Raw genomic sequence first — 27603 nt, 5'->3', positions numbered from 1 at the left:
TCATGAACCACCTGTTGCCGCCAACATTCCAATTTTCTATATATGGTTTAATTTCAATAATTAAAATGATTGTGGGATGTACCACACCCCTTTGTTAATGCATTTATATTTACGTATAATAATATAAGAATAATGCAAAGTAAATCTCACCTCACTTAATTTGTCTATTCTAATTTTTGCAATGATTGTCATTTTTATTCTGAATTAAATAAAAAAGAACACATTTTAGCTATAATAAGGCTTTTATTACAAAAATTTAAGGTATTTATGGAATGTTAGCTTCATTTAAATCGTTTTACTACAAATCGGAATGGAATTTGAGAGAGAGATGAACTTATTAATATTGAATTGACCAAGAAGACCATATCTGGCAACATTGTAATTTAAGATTTAACAGTTAAAATATCTTCATATTCTTCATAAATGGAATTGTATACATTTCTTTAAAATTATGCAAATGTTTAATTGCAATTTAGCAGCTAATACTGAAAATTTGCATAAAGTAGAATGTTTAACTTGAATACGTGGGAATGTAATTTACTTTGAAGATTGCAGGTTAGGAATGTAGACTTTTGTTATGGTATGTTTTAAATAATCTTTTTGAAAGGATGTTAATTGTAGTTTCATTTCAGTGCGGAACACTTCATCATGTAATGGTTTATGAAGAGCAATGGCAGAGTTTTTGCCGCTATGCGATCTTCTTTTTAATGTTGTATCTCTGGCGGCTTATTTCTGTGATATAGTATTTGACCTATTGACGATATACGCTTTATATGAAAGAGGAATGCAGCTATTATTTGCCCAATGTTTAACCGCTGTGTTGCTCACAACTGTAGTGATGCAAATTTTCTCTCTTCATTGGTATTTGAAAACGAAACCCTCACTTCAAACAAGTATTTTAGTTACGATGTTACATATTGGGCAGCTTGGTGTACTGTGGAGGTATGCACGGTTGCTGCTACCTGTTCAATTATGCAGTGTTAAACATGAAGTTCGAGATTTGTGTGTGTTGCGTCTTATACATGGGTTTTTACAAGCAGCCCCAATGCTATTGTTTCAACTGAGCCTATTACCTGCCACCAGTGAGGGACCTCCCTCGGATTTAGTGACAGTTTCAGCAGCACTATCGCTATTTTCCATTTGTTGGGCATTGGCATCCTTCAGTAAGCATATTCAGGATGTGGACAAACTGGTATTAACTTGGTTGGGAGTGGTATCACAATTGCTTTGGCGTGCCGGAACGGTCACTTCACGTGCTTTGGCTTTATCTGCATATGCTGCCTGTTATCATTCGTGGATAATCTTAGTATTTGCCTTACATTGGATGTGTATGTTCCTATGGCTCTTGTCACCTCGGAGTGGACTGCAAGGTCAGCAAAGAAACCGAATGGGAATCTATGTAATAATTGCGGCCATGTATATCCTCGCTTATATCAACTTGCAAGACCAACCGCATCGCCGTACCATGTCAATATTTTACATTGTGATGCTACTAGAAAATTGTCTACTTGTCGGAGCCTGGCTTGCAGCAGTTTGGCAAGTGCGACCCACCTACTGGCAGTTAGTACCAATTTTAACTATTGTTCTTTTTGGATTAGGAATTCTCTTTATGTTGCTCTATTATCGATACTTTCACATTCATCGATTGCTAGACAAACCTGCTGCTCCACCTGGAGTCTTTAATTGTCGATTTAGCAACCCATCTGCCGACTTATACCGAAAGAAAAAGAAACCTACAACATTTGTACCTCCACCAGCCATCGGTTCGGTATCCGTACCATTTTGGAGAAGGCCATTGCCTTCGTCAAGTGAAAATGAAGGCAGCAGTGTTGGTTCAAGAGTAAATATTCACCAAAAACTACAAGAAAAGAAGCAAAAGCAGTTGGCAGAATTGAAAATAATAGAGGAAGAAATAAAACAAGGTAAACTGGTTGGACCTGTAAATGCCAACCCAGATGACAGGCAACCGATACCACGAACCAAACGTCACATCGAACCACAACTGTTAAGTTTAGCGTCGCTCAACAATTTAGCGAGTTATGGAGTCAATTTAAACCGCCGTCCCCCACCACGTGCCCCTCGCAGCCATACCCCCGAATTACTTTTAACACCACGTTATTTATATTGTGATTGTACAATACCTGAACCGGAACCTACCGAGATACCTGGATCTCATGCGCAGTCTGATCTTGAAAGTCAATTATCGTTACCTCGTTCGTACACACTGCCAAGAGAGTTTAAGTACTATCGTCGTAGTAGATCGAGAAAACCATTACGAACTGTTGCCTCAACTAATAGCAGTGATGGTGATGTGGATTCCGCTGATGAAGAATCTGACTATAACGCTCCACCATTACCTTTAAGACAAATACATTGCCATTTTAGACATGAAACTAAGTTATAATTAAAGTGTATTATATTTTTGTAATTTTTACATATTTTTAATGTATTTATTTTTATATTTTTATATTGATTGATGCATATGTTATTAAAAAGTAACATACTTTATCTTGCCTATTTATTTTAATTAATGAACAAAATTAATTCTTTATTTGAAGATAAATTGGTTTCTTATAGAATGTGTGTTTGTAAGTGTACTAAAGACAATTGATTTCAGCACAAAATTGCTTACTCATAGAAAATTATTAAAAGACTATTCTTCATTCACTTACAAATAGGTACATAATCTACACAATTAAACTATTAAAAGGAGTCTTTCAGTCAACATTCTTACTACTGTTGGTGTAAAAACTAGGCAGGCCTGACCTCAGAATAAATAACCCCTGTTGAATTTATAACTATAATAAGTACAAGCGTGCGCGATCCCAATTTCCAAATGAAAACGTCAACTTCTAATAACTGCATCTATTTTTTTTACACCATTCAACCCCTATCTTAAGTAATATGCGTCTTAAGCAAAATTAATCAAGGTCATTTATCATATTCCTATTTTTAAAAACCATGAAAAACGTAATGACATAAATATACAATGGTAATGATCTAGGGCCTCAGATCCGGCACTCTCATTTTGACTTACCCTATACTTACAGTTGGCAACACGCAAATAACGAGCAGTCACGTGACGAACTGACTTCCGCACAATTTTCAAATCTCCGTAGCAAAGGGGTTAACCATAAATCACATTTGAGTAACTATAAAAGAGCTTGATTTTTAAACGGGAAAGTTTTGTTTGTTGTAACTGAAAACACTAGATATAAAAAGTGTGATAAAATTGCGACAGGAGCGATTTTATCTTATGCTTTTGATCGAGAGTTTTTTCCAGGAGGCAATAAAATTTGAGTGAATATAATAATATATATAATAATAAAATTATCCTAATTTAAAAGCAAGATCGAGTGTATTTTAGAGAGATTAATAAAATACAGTACATTCCCCATCCACTACATATTTTACGCATTCCTCCACGCATTTTTATCGCTGATAAAAAGCTACGTAGCTTTTAATCACTTAAAAAAATCATCTGATTTGTTAGAATTTGAAACAATCACCAAGCTGATTGGTCATATATTAGTGGGGTGTATTAATCTATAAAAAAATATATTTTGAAATTAACAACTTGTCTAACATTTCTAAATGCACCTACACACAAAAATGAGTATATGAATAAATTAAATAAATTAATTAATTTTAAAATATTCGCATTATTTAACTAATTTTCTTTTTTGCGTACACATTTTGTTCACAATGTTTAACTTCTAGTGACAATTGACAGCACCCATACAAGAAAAAAATTAGTGCAGCATTGCCCATCAAGGAACCTAAAATATAGGAGTTAAAGATATTGTCTTATCTATTTTTTGAAACATAAAATTTACTTACTTTGAAATATTCTATGTGTGAAGATGTTTCCCACATCACTCCCAGCAAAGAAGTAGAAATTTGAAACTGCCGATGCTGCCAACAGTGGACTGCAGAGTATGCACAATCCACGACGCCTCCAGCTACTATTTAGTACCTCGGGTGCTAATTTCACCAATTCATTACATATATTTTCTAGACAAATGCCGATATAATTAATAACCGTCCAAATTAAAATATTATATTCAATTCCATGCCAAATATACACAAAACCAAAGCTTAATAAGCTGGAGAATATTTTATTGTAAAGTTGTGATGTACGAAGTGTTGGTAAGTAAATATAACTAAAAAAACATTACGGTTAAATATTAGATTGATACTGTCTGCTAACCTTGCAGATTTTTACTAATTTTTCAAAGCACCTACGTAACTAAAAATTTATACAGTCCAGCATCGAAATACTTCCACATGTCCGAGTATAAATGTATTCTGCCAATACATTTAGGAAGTGGTGGCGTTTTCATGTGATCAAATTTAGCGATGGAAGTGCTTAGTCCATAAAAAACAACATACTTCAAATGAAAAAATTGTCCCATACAATACCCGTATCCATACAAAGCCCAATTGCTCATGCGTTGCAATATCTAAAAATCCACAATCACAACATACACATTTGGTAAGGCTATACCTCAGGTTGATATGCCAGAGCGTTAATATAAAAGTAATGCAAAGACATCTCAGTGATAAATATCCAAAATATACATCTCGAAAGGTCCACGACTAGTTGCCAAAATCGTTCTCTTAAGCAGGTCGATTGGTGACCGAAAAAATTCTCATTGAAATCTTTGAACTGTATAAACGGCCCAATAAATAATGTAGGTAAATACAAACAATACGACAAGAAGTGCACAAATTTGTACTTTTCCTGAACGTCATCGAGGCAATAACTTAAGCAACGTAAATTACTCCAACACAATGAGAGCATTACAATGTAACCCTGCACTTCTGTGAAATGGAAATACTTAGCGAGGTATTCTGCACAATGGGCAGACTTTAAATATATTACAACTGTCATCCATAGTCCCGTTGTCATCCAAGGCACCAATTTGCGTTTTCCTAGTGATATGTAGTTAAATGTAACTGATTGCAGTAGAATAGATAGCAACCCAAACAATCCGACTGTCTGCAGTAGGAAGATTATGGAAATTAAAGACTGCCAGTAAGGCACAAGCTGAAAATTGATCAATCAGATTTAATAAAGCGTTACTAAATGATATTTTGTAATCCTACATAAAGTAATATTTAGAATGCTCTTTTTTTAATTTTTAACAACAAAAGTACAATGACAATTACCTAAGCAATAGTGTACACCATTAGAACCTGAGATGACAATAACAAAGAATTAATAACCAATAACTAAAAAAAATACAATAGAATCCTCAGGTCATTGTAGGTACCTATAACACTGTTCATTTAAACTTTGAATTTTTTTAGTTTTAAAGTTGTTATAATGTAGGTACTTACACCCCCTTTACTAAGATGCGTTTATTAATGATTACTACAATGTATCTACCATGTTCTAAACGTGCAGTACTTCCCAAACTATCGGTCGTGAATATTGAATGGGCCCTAATATGCAATTCGCCACTATATAAGACAAATAAAAAAATAGAAAGTGATAAATTTGATATTTCATTCGGCTATTTATAATTCCCAAAAAATTAAATACTTAAGTTACGGAAAAAAGGCATATTGGAAATTTTTTTTATGAGTTGGAGCCCAGTCAACTTTGTGAACCACTGTTCTAAACAATTTAACAATGTCTTTATTTTTAATTATTTATTTAATAACATATTTTTTTAAATTTGGGATTATTTCCTGCCTAACCCGAAGTGAAAACAATTAAATCATAGGATTCATTATTAAATTTGGGTTCTGCATGTGCATGTGTGGTTTTATCATAAGCACTGTAGTGCATTTGGAGAGTTGAAGGCGCTATAGCAAGACACCCTTCAATACAATTTACGCACCTGTATATAATAAGAACGTAAATACTCTGAAACCACTACATGAATGATGAAATAGTGAGCCGTTGTTCTAAAAACTTTCATGACGGTCTCCCATTCAAAATCTGCCACATCTTTTTTTGGCATTTGTGGAAGCCATCCCTCTGCAAAATCGTTATATGTATCTTCCAAATAGGTAAATTCTAAAAAGTACGATAGGTAGTAACTTCCTATTTCTGTATGATGGTTAGTGTCAACCTTTCCTAATAAGAAAGACATTGTAAATGGAATAGAGGACACCTCCGATCCAAATCAGACAGCACACCACACGTTCACAATTACTAAGTGTCATGGGATAAGGAATAATTGAAGGTATGCAAGTTCGATTTGGATCATATCTGCAAATAAAATATTGTAAAGAAATTTAGATAATTAATACATTAACAATTAATTACCTATTCTTTGTGGTCACTGGTGACAAATCACACGGTAGAAGACCCCCAAAGCGTAGGTACTTCGAATTTTCATAAACAAAACCAAAAATCAAAAGTTACATAACCTATATCTTTTAAAAACAGTCATATACAGGGTGAATTTTTATCAAGGAACCCAGTAGTCTTAGAATGTATAGAGTAGCGCGTACTAACGAGTCCAATTACTAGTAATATAATATCAATAATCACTTTCGACTTAAATTGCTACTACTGAAATTTCATTCTTATTTCAAGTGCGGAATATGCAATCATAAGAAATTAAATATGAAAAATTGATTTTTACGATACAAACATAGAAATGCTTTTACGCAAGTCACGACATTTACATTTCTTTCTTTATTTTTTTCATAACTGATAAAATCTGTTGGAACATCCGCAAGTGGCATAATTAGAAACAGTGCAGTATATAGAATCTCATTCATTCATTGCTTAACATCTTTAGAGAGTATAAATTTACATAATCAACAAACGCACTAAAAATTCTAGAAAAGAATGAAACAAATATGTAGCAAACGAGCTCGTGAGTCGTGGCGCTTTCAGCGAACGTATTAATTATAGCGTAATGACACTGATAGCAGTGCTAGAAAGTTATTCAAAGCGAAGTGTCAATAAATGACATATGGTATATACAAAGATAAGTGTAGTATTATCTTTGGTATATATCTCCATATCTCCTATTTTTTATTGTGTTGCACTGACTGGAAACGTTAGGCGAGGTAAGGTTTATCCCACCAATATTAATTACAATGTGCTGCCACCAGAGGTCTCACTGTTAATCTGAATCCAGATATATTATTCTGAATCGCAAATAAGTAAGAAAGTTGACATTGAAGCCCATATTAATATTAAGATTTTCCTTGCCTCAGGGTGCCAGAGCATAGAAGCTACCATATACAAAAATAAGGAACAAGTATACTGAGAACTGTAGTAATTAAGGCGTCGGATGGGCAGAGAAAATGACTGCAATAGACACCCAACTTTGTTGGAAAACGCGTTAAATATATTGAGTACGGGAAAAATCAACATTATACTGTATTCATTATAAGAAGGTAGTAGATGGCGCTGTGTTTGAAAATAAACACACACAGGAAAAATATAAAACAGCCCAAAATTATTGTAAAGTAGAAATATTCAGCACTGCGAACAGAAATAAACCTTTGACAATAACAGCTAATGACACTTCGGCAGTTTAATTGGCAACATAAACTACCACCTTACAAAATTCACCAGTCGTTTTGTTTCATTGTAACACTGATTCATGTTTTAACCATATACATCGATGTGTTCCAGTAGTATAATTAAGGCCAGTTTACTATAGCCACTACAACTTGACAACTCCCATTAAATTTTGTTGATCAATAGCTACAATTTCTGGTTGGTCTCAGCTTCATTACAAGTTTTGATAGTACCTACTGCATATTTGACGAGATACTTGATGAACATTTTCCGGTGCAACCTTTGGTCGAAATCACAGCAATGAAGCGTTGTGAGCACAAAAGTAAATTTTGAGAGCAGTTCTCGATATATTTACAAATGTTAGGTATCCATTTTGCTCGAAGTACTGGTTCGTTTGGAAAACTAAGAAACATAAACTAGGTACCTACAACATGATAAATGACATGTCTTACCGATGAAAGGAAATGCCCTGTTTCTTCCCTTTATGAGAAATTTTGCATGATACGCAGCTAATCTTTCTCAATTCACAAAATTGCGTGTGATAAAAACACTATGCGGCAGTTAGTTATTTATATAAACCAGAGCACAAACCGATCCGAAATTATTAGGTACTTTAAAATAGCAAATTTAATAAAATTTGAATTTGGTGGAAAACTGACAGTGACAGGACCCGCGTTTTCATGTGTCAAATAATGTCGGCCAAAATGTACCTTCACGGGAACCTATCCACGCGAGTGGCCTCTATCTGTGGCAACTTCCGTCTACAAAAATTCTTACCCCCTCTACCATTATATTCCCTCCATTAGTTTTCTACCTCAATGAGTTTACATCACTTGTATCTAAAATAGTAGGTATGGTACTCACTCCTTTTTAAACATATCTGGAAATTTTATTAGAAATCGCTACAAATTTCATTGCAAAAATTGTATATAAAAATATTAATACTCAGTGTGTGATTAATAAAAGTTAAATATAAATAATTTATTTTCAACATAATAATCACTATTGTAATAACTTCCGTTTCCTAGTTAATGCTAACCTTTTAAGTGCTTCTTGTCTATTTCGTTCGATATTATTTTGCATTTTCTTTGCTTCTAGCCTTGCTAAAGCCTGTAACCTTTTCTGTTCTATTTCTTCAGCAGAACATTTTATGGGCTGGTCCTCTAAAATGTAATTGTTATTATTGGTCGATAGGTTGCAGTACCCACCTTTAAGGGAAGTTGTCAATTGAGTCTTGCTAGTCTTTTGTTCCTTTTGTAAATTTAAGTCTTCATCTTTGATTGACGCAAGTGCACAATCGAAGGAATCATTTCCAAGCGAATCGTTTGAAATATCAGAATGTGCTGGAACTTTTTGTGAAACACTCTGTTCTACTTTTTGACTAATTATAAGTAATTCCTCATCGAGAGAGTCATCAAAAACATCGGCATAGTCCCTATCTAATTCTTCTTGAACTGTGTTAGGATTTGTGAAGGTCTTTAATTCTTCTACCAGTTTATTAAACGCAGTTATTTGTTCGCGAGACGGATGCCGTTTCACTAATATTTTAGGAGATTGTTGAACTTTCACTTTTGGTTTGAAATATTGAGGTTGAGACGTTGGAGAATACCAATTCCATACAACGTCTACATCATCCGGCAAAGAATATGGGAAAGTTGGGCTGCTAGTTAATTTTCTTGACAGTGATTCGCTTGGTTCACCTAGGTAAATGTACATATTATACATACAGTTACGATAAATAATTCTGCATTTTACCTTCTTCTTTTCCATTATTCAACTTCAATCTTTTGTCTGCCATGGACTGCATAATATTAAACTCTATTAAATTTTGAATACAATACACACACTTTTATAAATACGATTCTGTCACACACAAGGCATAATAATAGTGAAAATAAATGCCCACAAGCCAATACTATGAACTATGAATACGTAACACAAAACAGATCTTTATTTTCCAAAAGTTTTCAGTATTTTCATTTTTGTGAAAGTAAACATATTGTAGATGTGTATAAGTTTACGCCACGACGCAGTCATTCCGATACCGTAGGGCATATACAGGGTGTCCCAGACCGACTGTAATTGCGATTGCCAAATGGGGTTAAATAGGATACAAAAAGTTCCTGATTAATATTATTAATATTATTAATAATAATATTATACTAATATTCTTAAGGACTTTTGTAATGAATTTGTCAAATGTGTATATAGTTCATTGCGACGTTTGTTAAAAGACAATATTAGGCGCTTTCTTTCGGTGATCCAAACGCGTTTGGATTGTCAATTCACGTTCTTTCGAAGTGTGATCTTATAATCATGATTGCTAAAATCGTGAACAAACTGAACATAAAATTTTTTGGACAAGAATTCCTACCCTATAAATGCAAGGATATTTTTGCTCAAATGTTAGATTAGTTAATATTTGTAACTGAAGCGGAGCATAATCGTGCAGGTACTTCCACTTGTATTTAAATTATTTTCATAATCCAAACAAAAAATACATAATTCGAATGCAAATGTGCGCTACGTAAACTTAACCATACTTTGATTTAAATTCGCGCGTTCTTTCGTAAAACGTGATCCTACTAATCACGATCTAGAAATCATGATTGCGAAGTAGCCGAAAGAAAGCGCCTATTGTATGTTAATGCTGGTTACTATGGGCGAGATCCAGAAGCAGAACTAACCGAACAAAATACCGATACATTATACCGTGACGTCATCGGTAATGTTATGGTATATCGTGGTTAAAGTTGGTTGTAGTGTAATCTGGAACGGCGTGACTTAATTTAAGTTATAAATAAAGTATTATAACCACACTTTTTATCGAACTATATATATTCGAACGACCGACCGGACGTGGGCTTTTTACTGCATTATAGTGATGAACTTAGAATGCGAGTATTTAAATACTAGGTTTGAAATAACAGTACATCATGGTCATCATCACTTTCATTTAGCTTATCTTTAAAAACCCATCTATTTTTTATAACGTTATACAGTAACAATTCCATTCCTACAATCAAGCGCCATAACTACAGAGTTGTATATAAGCATTGAATAAAATAGTGTTTTTATTCAATGATATAAGTAAATAGAGAGACAGTCTTGTAGCGAAAAATTGACTCCAATTGAACCTTGCGCAGGCCGTTGGTGAGTGTGCGCAGTAATCGACAACAGAACCGGCTTCAAATTAAATGATCCTTAAAGCAGGTTCGGCTTGAGAATAATATGGTTTCTCATTGCAACAAAAATTGAAAAGAAATTCAATGTGTGGTGAATGATGTTGTTAACACTGTGTCTTGAATAAATAAGAAACATTACAATCGTTAAGAACTTTTAATACAGTAGACTACAATACAAAGCTGGTAAGGGGCTTACAACATCAGAATCGAGAAAAGATTTTTTGAGATTCTGGTATAAAGGAAATCGTATATTTGTCGTGCGATCGAGTTTAAAGATCTATTTATGCACTCAGTGAGTATAAAAATAAGCAATGAAAGAATAAAATAAGTTGAAATTTTATTTTGGTGCGGGACAAAATTTCAGGTGTGCAATGCCGAAAACACAGTTTGAATACGGGTAGCCACAAAGTCGACAAACTGCAAATGCCAATAACTCAAATATCTCAAAAATGGAGCATCGGCAGAGGGTATGTACAGTGGCACCACACTCAGAAGGTCCCTGACAGGGCGTGTCCGAGGACGTTGGAAATTTAGACTGTACATTCTCATGCAAAATTTGACTCTACTAAATATAAATAAGTGGGCCACGCGATATGAGTTGCATTACTTCAAGGGGAAACAGTAAAATTAATAATTTTATTTCTACAAAACGTAAACACATTTAAGATTGTTAGATGTTCATGTTCAACACAATTTACAATTCTGATGCACTTCTGCTGTGTAAATAAATATGGACAGTTATTGAAACAATCACATTGAAATTAATATTATAACACTCGCGACTAAATTAACACACAACCTTTAACTTTTTTCATTCATTATCGTCACTTGACCACTAATCATCATCGGAACTGCCGGTGTTCACAATAAATTGTAGATTGTCAATAAATTCATTTCTCGTAGGAATGTTATTTGCTTCTAACCAAGAACGTATCACTTCCTTACGATTATTCATTGTTGGTGGCTTATTTATTTGAACACTGACGAGGTGCGTGAGTTTGCTGGTAAATTTGGTATAAGCTGCTTCTCTAACCACTGCATAAAGTTGGTATGATTCATATCATCGTAATAATCCCCCGATTTACTGTGCGACATCCTCTACAAAACCAGAACGACTACCAGCATACTACGATGTACCTCTGACCAGCCCTATTATAAACTTCCGATACTTCATCTGATTGTTAGCATTTACTCACTCCGTACGATGGGTGAATATAGGTTTCGTCCAAGTATATAACGGGTTTCTTGTCACATTCAGGTTGTTCATTTTCTTTTAATCTTCTTAAATAACGAGATGCCATACTACAATGTCACTTCTTTCCATTACCAACCTACGTTTGTCCCGACACTTCTTGTATCGAAAACCAAGTTTCAACAATTGCTTGCGAAGAGTTTTCCTTCCACCCATATATTTGATCTTTTCTTGCACTTTTCTAGGAGCATTTTAAAATAACCTTTATTTATGTACAGATCGTCGCCTACTAAACATTGAAATGGCGGTAAAGAGTATAATGTAATGGGCATGCTTAAATTATTACTCCAAAGCGTCTGTTTATTTACAAATGAATCTGAAGCATCTGAAAAGTTATTGCTGTTTTGTTTTGTGATTATGTAACTGAATGCACCCAAAAATCGTGCTGATTCCCTTTCACGCACTGCGCATGAGTCCCAACGGCTCCGCCATTAAAAGTCGGCCACTGTAGTTGGAGTTATTTTTCCACGCGCAGGTCGTATGTACTGCCTCTCTATTTACTTATATACAACTCTGTGGCCAAAACTCAAAAAAGTAAGGTTAACGCAAACTGGTAGCTTAATAACCATATATATACTTATATATATGTTAATAACCGCCAAATAGATTCGGTGCGTAATTATAATAAAACACCTTGGGTGCGCAAGGTAGATTACCGGTGATACACCAATGTTAAAATTGGAACGCGCGGTGGTGCCTCACCGATTAATTCCGGAACGATCGACATTTCTACCGGTAGTTACCCTACATCTACCGGTTAATTCTGGCACTCGCCCATAGTCATGCATAGAAAGTGACCAAGGTTCGTAAATGTTGATACTAACAAACAAGCAGACAGACGCATCTCAACATGGGTTAGGTTGAGAGTGCTTAAGGCAGGAATCAAAACGTAAGTTAGGGATCTAGATGCTTAACAAACCCAAAATTTAGCGCATGTCGAAAAAGAATTTGTAAATATTGAGGTTTTGAAAGCTGGCAACCGCGCGACTTTTTAGAAGGCGAAACCTGTCTGCGCCGCCTCGAGACCACCGACGCTTCTTACGTTCGATACGGGTGTAGTGCGGATCTCACTGAATTAGAGTGACGGGTAGCGCAGAGAAGTCACAGAAGTACAGAAAAGTCACACTATTCCTAACCCTCCTTTTCTCTAACGAGCAGAAGTCAAATTTGGCTAACAGTAACGAATAAGGGTATCCCCTCTCCGGATATATACCTTCAACTTTATAAAACAAAAATTTTAAAAACTTACGCTGGACGCCTTCTAGCCTAGATATGTCACTTTTAGTGTAAGGATTCCAAATTAATGCGCAGTATTCCATTTTAGAGCGAACGTATGCAAAGTACAAAGAAGTTAGAGCATTGACGTTGGTAAATGATTTGCAGTTACGCATAATGAAGCCAAGTGATTTCATCGCCGAAGAATGTACTATTTTTATGTGATTAGAAAAGGAGAAACTGGCATCAAAGTAGACACCTAGGTCTCTAGTAGACGTAGAACGGTATAATAATTGAGACCCTATGGTATAATCATATTTAATTGGGTGACGTATACGAGAATATGAAGCAAGGCGGATTTTTCAGACTACGTTAAATACCTCCCTTGGGCATCTTTTATCTTTTTCATCGCGTTACTTTCATTTTTTAAGTACCATAGTAAATACTAATGAATAAATAAAGTTGATGTCGAGTCACCTTTGGAATTTTTTATTACTTACATGGGAAATCGAACTTAACTTGCACTTCCAAAGGAAGTCCAAAAAGGCGACTTGACCGCCACTCGGTTTTGATCGGACCGTTATTTCTAACATTGCTGCTTACGAAAAAAATGATTTTTAAGTCTATTTAGAACTTCTTTGTCCTTGTAATTTACATGAAATTGGTATTTTGGAAAAAGTTGTTCATTTTTTTATGTGGTAAAACGAATTAAACAATTTTATACAGGACAACAACATTACCCTATAGTGGTCGCTTGCGGACTCTCGCCCCGCACCATTGATTTTTTTGTAATTACGCGACTATTTAGAACCCCACGGCTCTCGTGCTCTTGTTACCTTCTGACAAACAAAATGAAGAATCAGGCAGCACAGCATCGCTAAAAAATGAAAACACAAAACAGAGACAGAGCTAGGATACGCCGCCTTTGTGAAAAAATATTATAATAGGTTAGAAAATTATCGGCCCTCTATCGCATTGCTTCCGAACGATGCAGATGGGAAACAAGATATACATTATTTCTCTAAAAATGCCGGTTGTCATAGTTGTAAAAACTGTTCTGTGGCATATGGCGCTTGGTCGGTTCAAATCGGTCAAAAATGTGACTGTGGAGGGACGCATGTGATTTAATGGCTCAAAATATGATTGTTTTGCAATAACTCATAAATTCAAATGATACAAAAGCACAGCAAACACATCTGGCGATCAAAAATGAGTTGCTGTGGAGTCGCCTTCGGAAGTTCATGCGTTCAGTACGATTTCTCTTTTAAACAAAAATTCCAAAGGTGACTCGACAGCAACTCTTTTTTGATCGCATAGTAGACGGTATACGGTACGCAAAGGAACATTTTCGAGCCGCAGAAGTGCTCTTCATATAGAAACGGGATTAAATAAACTCACATTAAAACTGATTGTGATAAACAAATGACCGTTTTTCGCATGAGTAACAGAAGCAAGTTGCTTAAAGTTGAGTGAAGTATTTGGATAACGCATTGTGCGATAAATATACATTTTGTATAATACGGTATACGGTAGAAAAGATAAAGACAATTAATTGATACATTTGCTCGCCCCACGATCTAGTTAATAAATAGGGCAAAATTAAAATCAACACGGTGGAATACTCCTATACATAATCACGATCTCGCGGGTATTACATTCATAGGCCGCTTGACATGGAGCAATACAACGCGCAAGAACTTGCAGAAAGAAATTGCAAGGTCAAATCCTTGCATGCATGATGCAATAAGCATTGCATGGTATTTGCAGAGACATGGAGAGAGGAGATCGGTGATCGACGAGTGCGCATCCAATGGGCGCTGCCATTTTTACACCCTTGGTGTCATGTTGTGTTTATAGTGGTGTTATTTTAGCGTGTGTTCGTGTTTAGGAGAGCTTTTTTCGAGGTTTAAGTGTTTATTTTGTAACGTCGTCACTGGCATTTTCTTTTGTTCATTTGGATTGAGATATTAGTTTCTTCCTACGGAGCTGCTGCCGAATAGAGTGTAGTGTATGAAGATTGCGTTAGATGTCTCTGGGTTGCGTCAGTAAACCTTTATAGTCCTGTTCAAATTTCGCGCTTCAATGGGTGTCAAAATGGCAGCCCCCTTGTTTTGTAACTTCGCGCAGGTTCATGCGTTATCTCCTCTCTCCATGTCTCTGGGTATTTGACATGGTGCAATTCTATTTCAATTGCCACATGTCTGCCAACAGAAGAAACATATGGAGTTGTCAACAAAGTAGTTAACCTCAAATGAAAATTAAATTTTGATTGCTTGAAGAAACGTGAAAATTAAAAGAATAAATAAGATTAATAAAAACAAGTAATGAGTGCGTCTCTCAGCATCATAGTTGCCGCCGCTGTATTTTACTAGGTTGGTGACACAAAAACAACTAGATTTATCCCTAGAATTGCACGATTCATGCAAGAAAAATAGCACCGGTCCTATAAAAATTGCATGCAAGTCTCTTGCAGCAATTGATCAGCTGGCTTTGAACTGCGCATGCCTTTCGCAATTTTTCTTGCAACTTGCATGCAATTGCAATTTTTATTGCTCCATGTCAAGCGGGCTTAAGAATATTTCTTTTTCTAAACTTCGCATTCATCATGAAGAGCGTTACCAGGGTGGTGAAAAGGTCAACTACTACTGTACCATTGGAGAAATCAGTTTCCATATTTTTAAAAGAATCAGTATTTTCCAAGGAGAGATAATAACAGTAAATTATTTGAAATTTTTTGATTTGGATAAAGTAATAGTCCGTTATTTCTAGGAATTTGTATAAGGTATTATGTTTGAAGTATTTTTAATATTCCCAAAGGAATCGACCCGTGAAAATTCTTTGCATGAAACATATTTTGTATTGTATTTATTGATAAGAATCGAATCAAAACTTTCTGATTATTTTGTTTCAGTGATTGGAAAAATGCATTTAATTTAATTTCGTTGGAATGAAATTTTGTTTAGGATTCAGAAATGCATACATTTTAAACAGGAGAATGTACCAGGAATTTATTATGTTCAAAAAAGAGCAGTTTAGATGCATTTGTTTTGCTTTCCGTGTAAGGATTTTGTTTTAATATAGTTCAATCAACTAAAGCCATATGCGCATTTATAAGAATTCAATCAAACCAGTGCATATTAGATTTTGAATTTTAAGTTTTAAGGGGAGAGAAAGGCTACATTTCCTTAAGGTAAGGTATATAAAAACATTTTTATTGGGCCAGCCGTGGGCGTGGGCAAGTAGAAATTAAGTGTCGTATTTTGCCAGTGCCGTATAGTTTGAATTTTATTTTACGCAAGGGAGGTCTTCGGCCCTTGTAAATGTAAGTAAGCTGTCACAACTTCTTGAAAATTTTGAATTTCAATTGGGGCCCCGATAATATAGTGCCACGCTGCTACCAAACAATTTAGTGCATGTGCACGAAAATTCCGCAGGTGGTTTTACGCATTTCCCAGGTCGAGATAGACTTTCCTTGCTGAATCTGTTGTTTAAGCAAAAGATTTGATTTCGGGCAAAGTTGTTTTGAAAGGTAAGTATTGAATGACTTCGTCGTAGCGCTAAGTTCTGTTATCACGTGGTTCCGTTGAGGTCTTAATAAAAACGTTGCACACATTACCTTATCTTATTTTCGAAGATTCTTGAGTTCTGGTTCGAATCCCTCTTGATAGATGTTGAATGGTTTTCTATTAGGATCGAATTTTTCAAAATTACTTGTCATACTGGAGCTCGAATTTGATTAAATTGCGGTCGGTACCACCGCTTACGCTACATACCTACCTACCTACACGCCATTCTTTCGAACTGCACCCCATCCATTTTGAAACGGAAGTAACGAGAAAAGAAATGCGTGTACATTCGTTACGAATTTTATATCCGTTTGATGTTCTCGAGTAATTGATATGTCCCCAAAATTACCACTTCAAACTTTTTTACTTAACTGCCTTTTCGTTTGGTGGTTCAATTTTCTAGAGACGTAGGTACCTACGGTCCTTGTATAATAAATATACAATGCTACAGTTGAACGTTGTAGGTATACTGGTATACAATTACGCAAACCAGCATTCAAAAATTGTTCCCAAATTAAAAAAATTATGCGAATTTCGGTAAATAAACGCCGAATCACAGCGGAAGTAGAAATTATTCATTTCCGTTATTGCTGCACCACTCGCGATTTCATTTAATTAATCTTATGTAGAGACCTTACCTTGAACTTGTCAAACGTTCCAGATGACGTTGAAATTTGAATAAAAAAAATATATAGCCATTACATTGTGTAAGAGAAAGTGAAACCTGTTGCTTAAGAATTTATTTTGACTCGTTCAAAAACTTTCATTTTTTATTAATAAAAGGAAAAGTCACGGTTCATACTACAGGAAGAAGGTTTGTTAATAATTGAGGTTTCGTCCCGGGGTAATAATGTAGGTATTAATTTATTTCTTAATTGTTTATCGCTTTCTATAACGCCAAAACGTGATTATTTCTTTATAATAGTTTTATTTTACCAGAGAGCATATCCAATTTGATACTAATTTCTAAGAATATTTATATAAAAGTAGGTTAAGAGAAAGCAACTTTTACAGTGCATCGGAACCAACCAACAGTCTGAAGACTGTAGCTGCTTAAGCATCTTCCGTTTCAAAGGTAAGAATTTTATTATCATTTGTTGTTATAGTTTAACATTTTAGAACGTAAGTTTGTTTCATTAGTTTTATATATTTGTGTGCTATTATAATTGCATTCAATATTGAATTTAATCAAAACATTTCAAAATGGGTTATAGGTAGGTATAATCTTTCCGATTAGGAAGAAAGATTCCTAAACGGTTAATTTGAATTGCTGATTTTTATCGGGATCAATTACCTAATCAGATTGTTGTTCGTATTTATTTTAACTGTGAAGAAGTTTTGTGTTTAGTAGTAGGAAGCCAGTTTATATTTAATGCCTCCCGATTTGAAGATTGTCTAATTTGTCCCTAAAAACCGTAGATTAATCAATTTAGTAACGAAGCTGGAGGTTTTAACAACATCTTTAATCCAGTATAAAAATATTCATTTGATTTTTCCGCACAATGACCCTCAACAGCTGATATAAGTTAGTCATTGTCCCTAAATTTTGGCCCCCTCACGGCCAGTTGCACAAAAAAAATCCAGGATTATTGTTTAACCCGGTATTAAGACATTTGATTGGCTTTATACTGCAGTATGCAGCCAATCAAATGTCAAAATTCTTATTTAAACTCAGATTTGGCAAATAATGTAGGATTTTGAAATTCGCTTTTCTGCAACCAGCCGTTAGTGTTTTTTTTTTGATATTCGGGAACAAAAAATAGTTACTGGGGTGCTAGATCTAATGGACTAGAAGGTGGATGTTCGATTTCTTCGAAGCCATAAGCTGGATTCACATGAATACGAAATCCGACGATACGGTCATCCGAAATGCTTATGATTGGTCAATAATTTGAAATGTGCTTGACATTTCAAACTATTGACCAATCATAAGCATTTCGGATGACCGTATCGTCGGATTTCGTATTCATGTGAATCCAGTTTTAATCAGCTAACCGGCATCTTTTGAAAGCCTGGACTTGTGCACTGGTGTATTGCCGTGAAGAAACAATACACCTTGTGTCAGTTTTCCGCGTTTCTTCTCTTTAATAGCGCATCTCTAAGATGCATCAGGTTTGCATAATGCTCTCCCGTTACCGTACTACCCTTATATTTATAACCAGCAAAAGTCCGACAAATGGGTGCCATTATTTTTCCTGCAGAAGAGGTGACTTTAAACTTCTTGGGAGGGCTGGGGCCCTTAATATGCTACTGCATCGACTTCGATTCAGAATCATAATGACGAGCATAGGTTTCATCTCCAGTGACAAGTCGATTGATAATTAAATCTGGTACATTCCACAGCGCGCCAAGAATCATTCACAGGTCTCTACGCGGACATACATTTGGAAAGGCGAAAGCATTCGCGAAACCCATTTTGCACTAACCTTTGTAATCCCAAGGTACTCGTGTAAAATTCTGAAAACCGTGGTTTCAGAAACTCATAGTCAAGCTGCTAATTATCCCTCCTTTAGTCTTTCATTCTCCACTACCACACACTAGGTTTTTTCAACAACAACATATCTGAAGTGATCACAGGAATCATCATCCAGTGATTCTCGACCACAATTTTGATCACTTGCAAATAGTTGACTTAAAAAGGCAATCATCCCTGTATACAGCCAACATTTTTTCAAGAATTATTTTTTAAGGTTTTCCTGGTTTTGTAAGGAACAACCACGGCTTCCTATAATTACAGGCTTCCTATAATTACAGGAAGCCGTGGAACAACACGGTAGTCGATTATTTATTCGATACATATACACAGCGCGTCGCCACAAACTGACAGATAATGAAATTAATAATGTTGCAATTGTTTTATAAATTGTGACACAAGTTACCAAGGCATATGTGATTAAAAAACAGCATAATTCAAAACAGCCCAGTATAATGGTAGAACTTAAAGTACCTATAGGAAGAACCAAAGAGAGTGTCCTCGATAGCGCATTTTCAATTCAAAACTGAATAGATATTATTTTTTATTTAAAACTGAAAAGTGTGGAAAAGTGATTTTTGTTAAACAAATTTAAATAAACGAAGACATATGAACTTAATTCTTTGTACCTACTGGAATCACTTAGGTATTTCAATTATAAATTTATACATGAGCACGCCGTCACGTAAACGGATTTATAACTTCGGTTTACAAACAATTAATGACTCATTTTACATAAAATAATTATTAGAAATTATGAAAGCATGTCGTACGCCCTTATTAATCGCTCACCTGATGTTATTCGAAACAATCGTCCTTATTTGGGTTCAATGATTAATTATAATAAATGAAATTGAACTTAATTAAGTAAGGTAATCAATTATATATATTCATATTATAAAGTAGCGTGTTCCCAAAAAGAATTTTTTGCCAATTATATTCGCAATTTCTTATTGTGAACAACAATTATTGAGCACAGTACTACAGGCAATTTATCTCTGTCACGGAGCAATGAGAAATGTTAATTTTAAAAATATTGCAACCGTAGGGATCAATTGAATTTATCCAATCTCTCGCTTTAAGTACATCCGTATACAGGGTGGCACAACGAAACGGACAGAATAACTCGTGAGAAATTAGTTTTTGGGAAAAAACCAAAAACACGTCGATTTTATTTACAAATTTACACCCCTGGCCTTAACCCCCTAAGCTGGGTTGCCACCCCTTTAATAATCTTAAATTGAACGTTGGGTCGATTGACACATCGTTGGAAACGGCTCTTAATTTCCTACACGCCTTTGATTTATTCTTCATACTTTAGCGAGTCGTGTCAAATAACCAATAAATTAAACAAATATGGCAAACGAGCTCCTGGGTGTGGGTATAGTATGTGCAAAAACAAATTTTAAACCTGATGTTAGTTTTGCTTTTATTTAAAGCGTATATGTATGAAATTTCATTTAATTGCTTCCATAAATAAGAAAAAAAATTTGAAAAACGGCTTTTTTGCTTTGAATGCCTCCATAAATAAGAAAGTTTGCACTGCGCATGCGCAAATCCAAATTTTGAAACTGGCGTTAAATTTGATTTTATTCCAAGTGGCTATGTATCAAATTTCATTCAAATACCTTCATAAATCAAAAAGTTTGCAATTCGGTTTGTAAATGGTCGAGATGCGAAAAGGGCACTGTGAATGTTGATCGATTAGGCTCAATTTTTGGAATTGCGTTTTATATGGCTAAAGCTATACGCATATTAAATTTCATGCAATTCGGTTCATAACTCACGGAGATGCCATAAGGGCCTTCCTTATTTTTTGGGCTACATTGCCAATTCACGAATTCCGATCTACAAATTTGATAAAGAATCCATCTACTAAATGTTATTGTAATCGGTCCATTCGTTATCGAGATATCGTGGTAACGGACGGACAGACGGACAGACACCGCAAAATTATAAATAATATATATATTAATAAAAGTTCCACGTTTTTATATTTTACGAAGATCAGTACGCGAATACCTACCTACAGTATGCCTAAAGTCTATGATGGCACCGATAAGGGCGGACGGGCAGTGATCCTGAAAATCAACACGCATTTTCCAATGAAGTTGGATGCGCTATTGCAGCTACTTTCACTGTCCGCCCGTCTGTCAACCCTCCCGAGGCCTTAACTACTCCTACAGTTTTCAATATATTTAGTTCGTTCTTTTTGCATTCGGGAGTTTATACTTCTGGCACCTGAACCAAGAAAAGTCTTGATAATTAATTTGAATACTAACTTTCTTATTTACAAAGATATTTTTTTAAATTTTACACAGATGCTACTAACAAAGGCCGACATATCCCATATTGTAAGAATCAGATGTGGTCATGCCCTACCTACGCAATGCCAACGCTCTTATTTACGGAGACATTTTTTTTAAACTTTAACCATAGATGGTTCTAGTAAAGAAGAACACAGCGCATACAGGATACAGCTATGGCCTTTTGGAAAGTACTGATCAATGTATAGAAAATGCGCTTTATGGCGAAAATCTTTTTTATTTTTTATATTTATAAGGGTTCGTGAATGGCAACAGAATAGCGACCCCTTCTTGTGGCGTTGTTTCCGCTCATTTTATTAAACCAGCCGAATCCTCAAATATGCCTTATCCGCGACCACGGAACTCATCAATGTAAGGAAATGTGAATTTTTAATTTTTTGCGGTTTTTGTGGCAGATGCGTTAAAAGTTTCTCTTTTAGCGATTGTGACACATTCTCGTTCATCCGTGGCGCTGTCCGCATATTCGTTAATAACAGTCGCGTTATCTTTTCGAGAAACGCATTGATCACTACTTCGCAAAAGGCCATAGCAATGTGCGCTATATTTTTCTTTACTAGATGCACCTAGGTATGGTTGAAATTTAAAAAAAAATGTCTATAAGTTGGCATTGCGCAGTGTGCACATGCGCATATATAATTTTAAAATATGCAATATGTTTGCCTTTAAAAGAAACATTTGTGGTTAAAATTTGAAAAAATATCTATAAATAGGAATGTTAGAATTGCGGAATCTGCGCATGCGCACACCTGATTATTACAATATGAGATATGTTTGCTAGAAGTTAAAATTTCAATGCGCATGCGCATATTTATCGTCAAGATTTTTCTTGGTTCAGGTGCCATAGCAATTAATAGCTATAAACCACTGAACTCACAAAAGAATGAACTAAATATATTGAAAATTGTAGGAGCAGTTAAGGCCTCGGGCGGTCGGACCCACGGAGAAAGTGGCCATAATAGCCTACATGATTTGGAAAAAAGTTTGCATATTTTATTTTAATTTCCCGTGATGTACTACTTCCTTTATTTTCCTAATAAAATGTATTCAAATTTCGTGTAATGGGATTATTGATAACTTATCTAAACTACGAGTACAATACAAATTTGTGTTTTCCTGTTGATTTAAGGGCTACTGCTCATTCATTAGTAACATAATCTTTGCTACGCATCATAAATGGTCGTTTTGTGCTGATTTGCATACATACAAAATATACAAAATCTTCACGATTAATGTGCGCATGCGCAGACTTCGCAATGTCAACTTTCTTATTTATAAAGATATTTTTTGAAATGTTAAGATGTTAACTAATGTGCCTATTCCGGGACATCGCGTGACAGGAGACCTGACTTAAATGTCCTCCACGCGAGGATCGAGCTTGACATGGTTTACGATCACTTGGATGTGTTCAATAATGGGGGGCACATCACACATGCAACATTTATAAGGTGGTTCAAGAACACTAGTCTTCTTTCGGTATATCACTGATATCAATCACTTATTTCACAATAAGGTTAAGAAACGGCAACCGACGCTGACTTATATCGTATAGTTTGCACTATTTTGGATTATCTTCGGTGCGACAGCTTTCTGCTTGAAGTCCATGAAAACAAGAAAAGAGGAAGCTTCTTTTTAATTTATACTGCAATTGTTACGATACCGAATACTTGAAGGGTGTAGGTACTTACGGTAGGTAGGTATACCTATTATCCACAAAACTTCTAAAATACAATAGATACCTACTGAATTTTATACACCAGGAGAGGAGGTTAAAATGTTTAAGCGTCAATAGATATAAACAAGGGTTACCTATAACTCTACAATAAGTAGGTACCTCTACTACTTTTATGCACGACGTTGCTCCCTTAATCCTTCACTTATGTACTCATTTATCCGCATATCATTGGCCATTGCCATGTTAGCGAAAAATGAATGAATTAATATCCCCCTGTGTTAAACGGCAGGTTGTTACGCAAATTAACCACCTGTAACAATAACAATTGAGACAGTAGCTTTAGGCAGTAGAAATATCACCTAAATCTAGTCCTTACGAAACTTGTCTACCGTAAACAATAATTTATAGTAATAATCTATTGTATTAATTTTTTCAGGTACCTACCTAAAAAAAAGTTGCACAATAATGGGTTTAGGCGGAAAAGACGTTACATCCGAAGATTACGTCTGCACATTACCGGAATCGTTACGCAAAGTCGCCTTAGAAGAATTACGCGAGGATGACTCCATTAGGCAACAATCCCTGGACCAAATGAGAGAATGGATTAACAAAAATAGTGCTATTAAAACCTGTCGCAAAGGTAATAATTATTTTTTGGGACAAGTTAATTATCGCCCACTTTCAGATGCGCCGTTTTTATTGAGATTCTTAAGAACGAAGAAGTTTAGCGTTCCGCTAGCGTGCGAAATGTTAGAGCGATATTTAATGATAAGGCAGCTGTATCCTCAATGGTTTCGCAATTTGGACAGTGATGACAACGATTTGGCTCAGTTAGTTGATAGCGGATATATAGTGCCATTACCACAAAAGCACAATGGAAAGACAGTCATTTTTACGTGTGCCGAAAAATTCGATCCGTATAAGTTCACAGCGGCGAGCATGATTCGGATTCATAGTTTAGTTGCGGAAGTTTTAATGGACGACGAAGAAAACCAAGTGAATGGATACGTCTACGTAAACGATATTGGAGGCTTTCAATTGGGGCACATTTCATTATGGTCTCTTAAAGATATCAGGAATGTTATACGATGCGTTCAAGTAATATCTACCTATTTGGTAAACATTGTACCTATAACTTTTTCTTCCAGAATTCATCTCCAATGAGGCATAAAGAGAGTCATTTCGTCAATGTTTCCCCAAATGCTGCCAAACTGGTGGAGTTTGGTCTAACCGTGCTTTCCGAAAAGCTGAAAAACCGAACTTTTGTAAGTATGCATTCGCCATCTGCGGACGACCGTATAAAGTTGTGGACACTTGCAGATACACAAATCGGTAACTGACCTGCACGAACGCATCAGCCCGAGCATATTGCCTAAAGAATACGGCGGAGTCGTTCCGCTTGCAGACATGATCAATGCTTTTAAATCAAAGATACAAGATTGTAGAAAAAAGATATTAGCTTTAGATGACTTGCATATTGAAATTGATGAGCGTAATTGTGCACTCATCGATGAAATGAATGAAGAATTAGGCGTTGGCATCGAAGGAAGCTTCAAGAAGCTGCAGGTGGATTAAGTAGGTAACGAACTAATTCGGGTAAACGATTGCTGATGGTATTGGGCTTGGCGCGATTGGCACTAATATTAAATTTTATAATTATACAAATACGGTTCACGACTTCTTATCTTTTTTGAATTTACATGCTGCGTCCAGCCAAGTTGGTAGCATTCGATTTTTGTCGAAGTGGCTTATTTTCAAGCTAAATACTATTCTGCAAATTTAAAATGTGATTTGACTGTATATTAGTATATACCTTTTTGTGATTTTTTATGTATTTCTTCTACTCTTAATTAGGAAGTTAGTATAGGCCTGTTTTTATGTAATTACGTGCACTGCTATGAAGAAATTAAATGAAAAATATTAGTAGGTATGTTGTAAAACATTATTTGCAGTTTGTTTCTTATTTGTCGTGCTTTAGGTAAACATTTCTCCCATCACTAACAAACAATAATACTATGTAAAATTCGTGAACCCCCAATACTATGCACCTAGATGAGGCTACTTGATAGTTTGCTAGTTTTACAATTTAAACCTATTTGCAGTATAGGACGGTTAAATGGCAATTTACCGTAATTGCACACCTACGAATATGAAGAAAACACATTTCGTGCAATGTTATTGATGAAATACACACGAAACAATAAGCCTGTGGTTATCAAACGTACTCTGTGTCTTTTAATGAGACTAATTGACTTGATGAAAATAATTCACAACTTAAATGCATAGCCCATTATATTGCACAATTGTAGTATTGACTTATTGAGTAATACGACGTTATTTTGTTTGCCCTCTCTGGTGATTTCACGATAACATTTGCGGTGTTTCGACGGTTACCGAAATATTGTTTGTGTTTTGTTTTGCAATCTCAATTACAGGTAGTTTCACGACAAGATTCTTGAGAGCTCTCCAGAACTTCGTTATTAACGAGCTCCTAGCGAGTTTATAATTTTGTTGTGTCTGTCCGTCCGTCCGTCCGTTAGCACGATAACTCATAAACGAATGGACCGATTATGATGAAATTTTGCAGGTGGATTATTTATCAAATTTATAGATCGGAGTTCGTGAATTGTTAATGTAGCCCAAAAAATAAAGTAGGCCCTTTTGAGATCTCCGTTAGTTATGAACCGAATTGCATGAAATTGAATATGCGCATAGCTTTAGCCATATAAAACACAATTCCAAAAGTTGAACCTAATCAATCAGCATTCACAGTGCCCTTTGCGCATCTCGACCATTTACAGACCGAATTGCAAACTTTCTTATTTATGGAGGGATTTAAATAAAATTTGATACATAGCCACTTGGAATAAAAGTAAATTTAACGCCAGTTTCAAAATTTGGTTTTGCGCATGCGCAGTGCCAACTTCCTTATTTATGGAGGCAATTAAATAAAATTTGATACATAGGCACTTGGAATAAAACCAAATTTTACGCCAGTTTCAAAATTTTGTTTTGCGCATGCGCAGTGCCAACTTTCTGATTTATAGGGGGATTTAAATGAAATTTGGTACATAACCACTTGGAATAAAAGAAAATTTAACATCAGTTTCAAAATTTGGTTTTGCGCATGCGCAGCTTATTTATGGAGGCATTCAAATGAAATTTCATACATATACACTTTAAATAAAAGCAAAACTAACATCAGGTTTAAAATTTGGTTTTGCACATGCTATGGCCATACCCAGGAGCTCGTTTGCTATATTTGTTTAATTTTATTTATTTCGGTAACTTTCCGTCGAACTCCTTGTAACCTTCTGATTGGTGTACAATACTGCGTGTCAGTTGTGTTGCCTATGATCATTTTAAAGTGCATCTCCCTTGTACGGGTGTATCACTGCTTGGATGTTTTATTGACAGCAAGCTTAACTTTAACAAACACTGTGATAACATTACATACAAACTGAATAAGTCAATATTTTTACTTAAACGACTGCGCAGTAGTACGTCAAAAACAGTTATGCTTTCCGCGTATTACGCATTGATTCACAGTACTCTTGCCTATGCAATACTAGCGTGGGGTCATAGTGCTTCATAGAAGTTCATCTTTCGCCTCCAACGAAAGGCCGTACGCGTGATTAACAATCTACAGTACAGGGATGATTGTCGTCAATCATTCTCGGAACTAAAGATCCTAACTCTTCCAAGTCTTTATATTCTTGAGGCCTTGTGTTTTTGTAAGAAAAATATGGTGGAGAATGTGTTACAATCCCAGGTGCATTCATTTAACACTCGACAAAAGGATAACTTAAGGGTGACTTTTTGCCGATTGTTGAAGAGCCAAAATGGTGCATCATACCAATCGCAATCTTTATTTAATATAGTTCCTCCGAAGATTAGATCGCTACCCCTCTCAGATTTTAGAATTACGCTAAACAAATTGTTTATTCAACATCCTTTTTTCTCATTTGATGAGTTTAACGACTTCTGTTGGAGTGGTTCGTAATTGTATCAGTCATTCTGTGTTATATGTTTTTTTATTTTTTTATTATGTTTGTTATATTATATGCTAGTGTGTTCTTTATCTAATGACGAGTGTAAATGTATCAACATGTCTGCACAACAATATATATATTATTATTATTATTGTCGGTGTTTCTTGTGAGAACTCAGGTCTAGCCTGGTTAACTAATCGCACGGATTAAAATCAAGTAACGATTAGTGTCTGTGTCTGTGTCTGGTGAAGGTATGTAGGGTCCTTAAATAGCACAATAGTTTAATGATAACTCTACGTTGGTCTGCAATGCGTTGTTCTGTTAAGTGTGCTAAATGTGGGTATTGTGTAATGAACGCGTGATATAGTTTACCTCTGTATGCTGTCCTGTCCGTTTCCATCTTCGTGATCTCCAGATACGTACCGA

General features: G+C 35.4%; 4 protein-coding genes across 4 annotated transcripts; 2 read left to right on the top strand and 2 right to left on the bottom strand.

Annotated features, from left to right (window-relative positions):
* Positions 1 to 336: 336 nt before the first annotated feature.
* LOC116174693 (XK-related protein 6-like) lies at positions 337 to 2508 on the top strand. The gene is made up of 2 exons (XM_031492651.1): positions 337 to 580; positions 633 to 2508. The coding sequence occupies exon 2, from the start codon at positions 671 to 673 to the stop codon at positions 2402 to 2404; it is 1734 nt and encodes a 577-aa protein (XP_031348511.1). The 5' UTR covers positions 337 to 580; positions 633 to 670; the 3' UTR covers positions 2405 to 2508.
* A 1002-nt stretch (positions 2509 to 3510) lies between these two features.
* On the bottom strand, positions 3511 to 6415 carry LOC116174378 (protein-cysteine N-palmitoyltransferase Rasp). The gene is made up of 7 exons (XM_031492292.1): positions 6281 to 6415; positions 6084 to 6223; positions 5850 to 6028; positions 4508 to 5050; positions 4246 to 4463; positions 3841 to 4163; positions 3511 to 3779 (listed from the first exon to the last, which is right to left on the bottom strand). The coding sequence occupies exons 2-7, from the start codon at positions 6175 to 6177 to the stop codon at positions 3667 to 3669; spliced, it is 1470 nt and encodes a 489-aa protein (XP_031348152.1). The 5' UTR covers positions 6178 to 6223; positions 6281 to 6415; the 3' UTR covers positions 3511 to 3666.
* A 2046-nt stretch (positions 6416 to 8461) lies between these two features.
* On the bottom strand, positions 8462 to 9518 carry LOC116173833. The gene is made up of 3 exons (XM_031491545.1): positions 9251 to 9518; positions 8704 to 9195; positions 8462 to 8658 (listed from the first exon to the last, which is right to left on the bottom strand). The coding sequence occupies exons 1-3, from the start codon at positions 9300 to 9302 to the stop codon at positions 8498 to 8500; spliced, it is 705 nt and encodes a 234-aa protein (XP_031347405.1). The 5' UTR covers positions 9303 to 9518; the 3' UTR covers positions 8462 to 8497.
* A 7848-nt stretch (positions 9519 to 17366) lies between these two features.
* On the top strand, positions 17367 to 25102 carry LOC116174739 (clavesin-1). Its single transcript, XM_031492713.1, has 6 exons — positions 17367 to 17565; positions 17728 to 17788; positions 23622 to 23825; positions 23871 to 24283; positions 24334 to 24450; positions 24506 to 25102. Exons 3-6 carry the CDS (start codon positions 23651 to 23653, stop codon positions 24758 to 24760), a joined length of 960 nt encoding a protein of 319 aa, XP_031348573.1. The 5' UTR covers positions 17367 to 17565; positions 17728 to 17788; positions 23622 to 23650; the 3' UTR covers positions 24761 to 25102.
* Positions 25103 to 27603: the final 2501 nt, after the last annotated feature.

Source organism: Photinus pyralis, unplaced genomic scaffold (genome assembly GCF_008802855.1).
Source record: "Photinus pyralis isolate 1611_PpyrPB1 unplaced genomic scaffold, Ppyr1.3 Ppyr1.4_LG6, whole genome shotgun sequence".
NCBI lineage: Eukaryota > Metazoa > Arthropoda > Insecta > Coleoptera > Lampyridae > Photinus > Photinus pyralis.
This window is presented reverse-complemented; position numbering and strand designations above follow the sequence as displayed.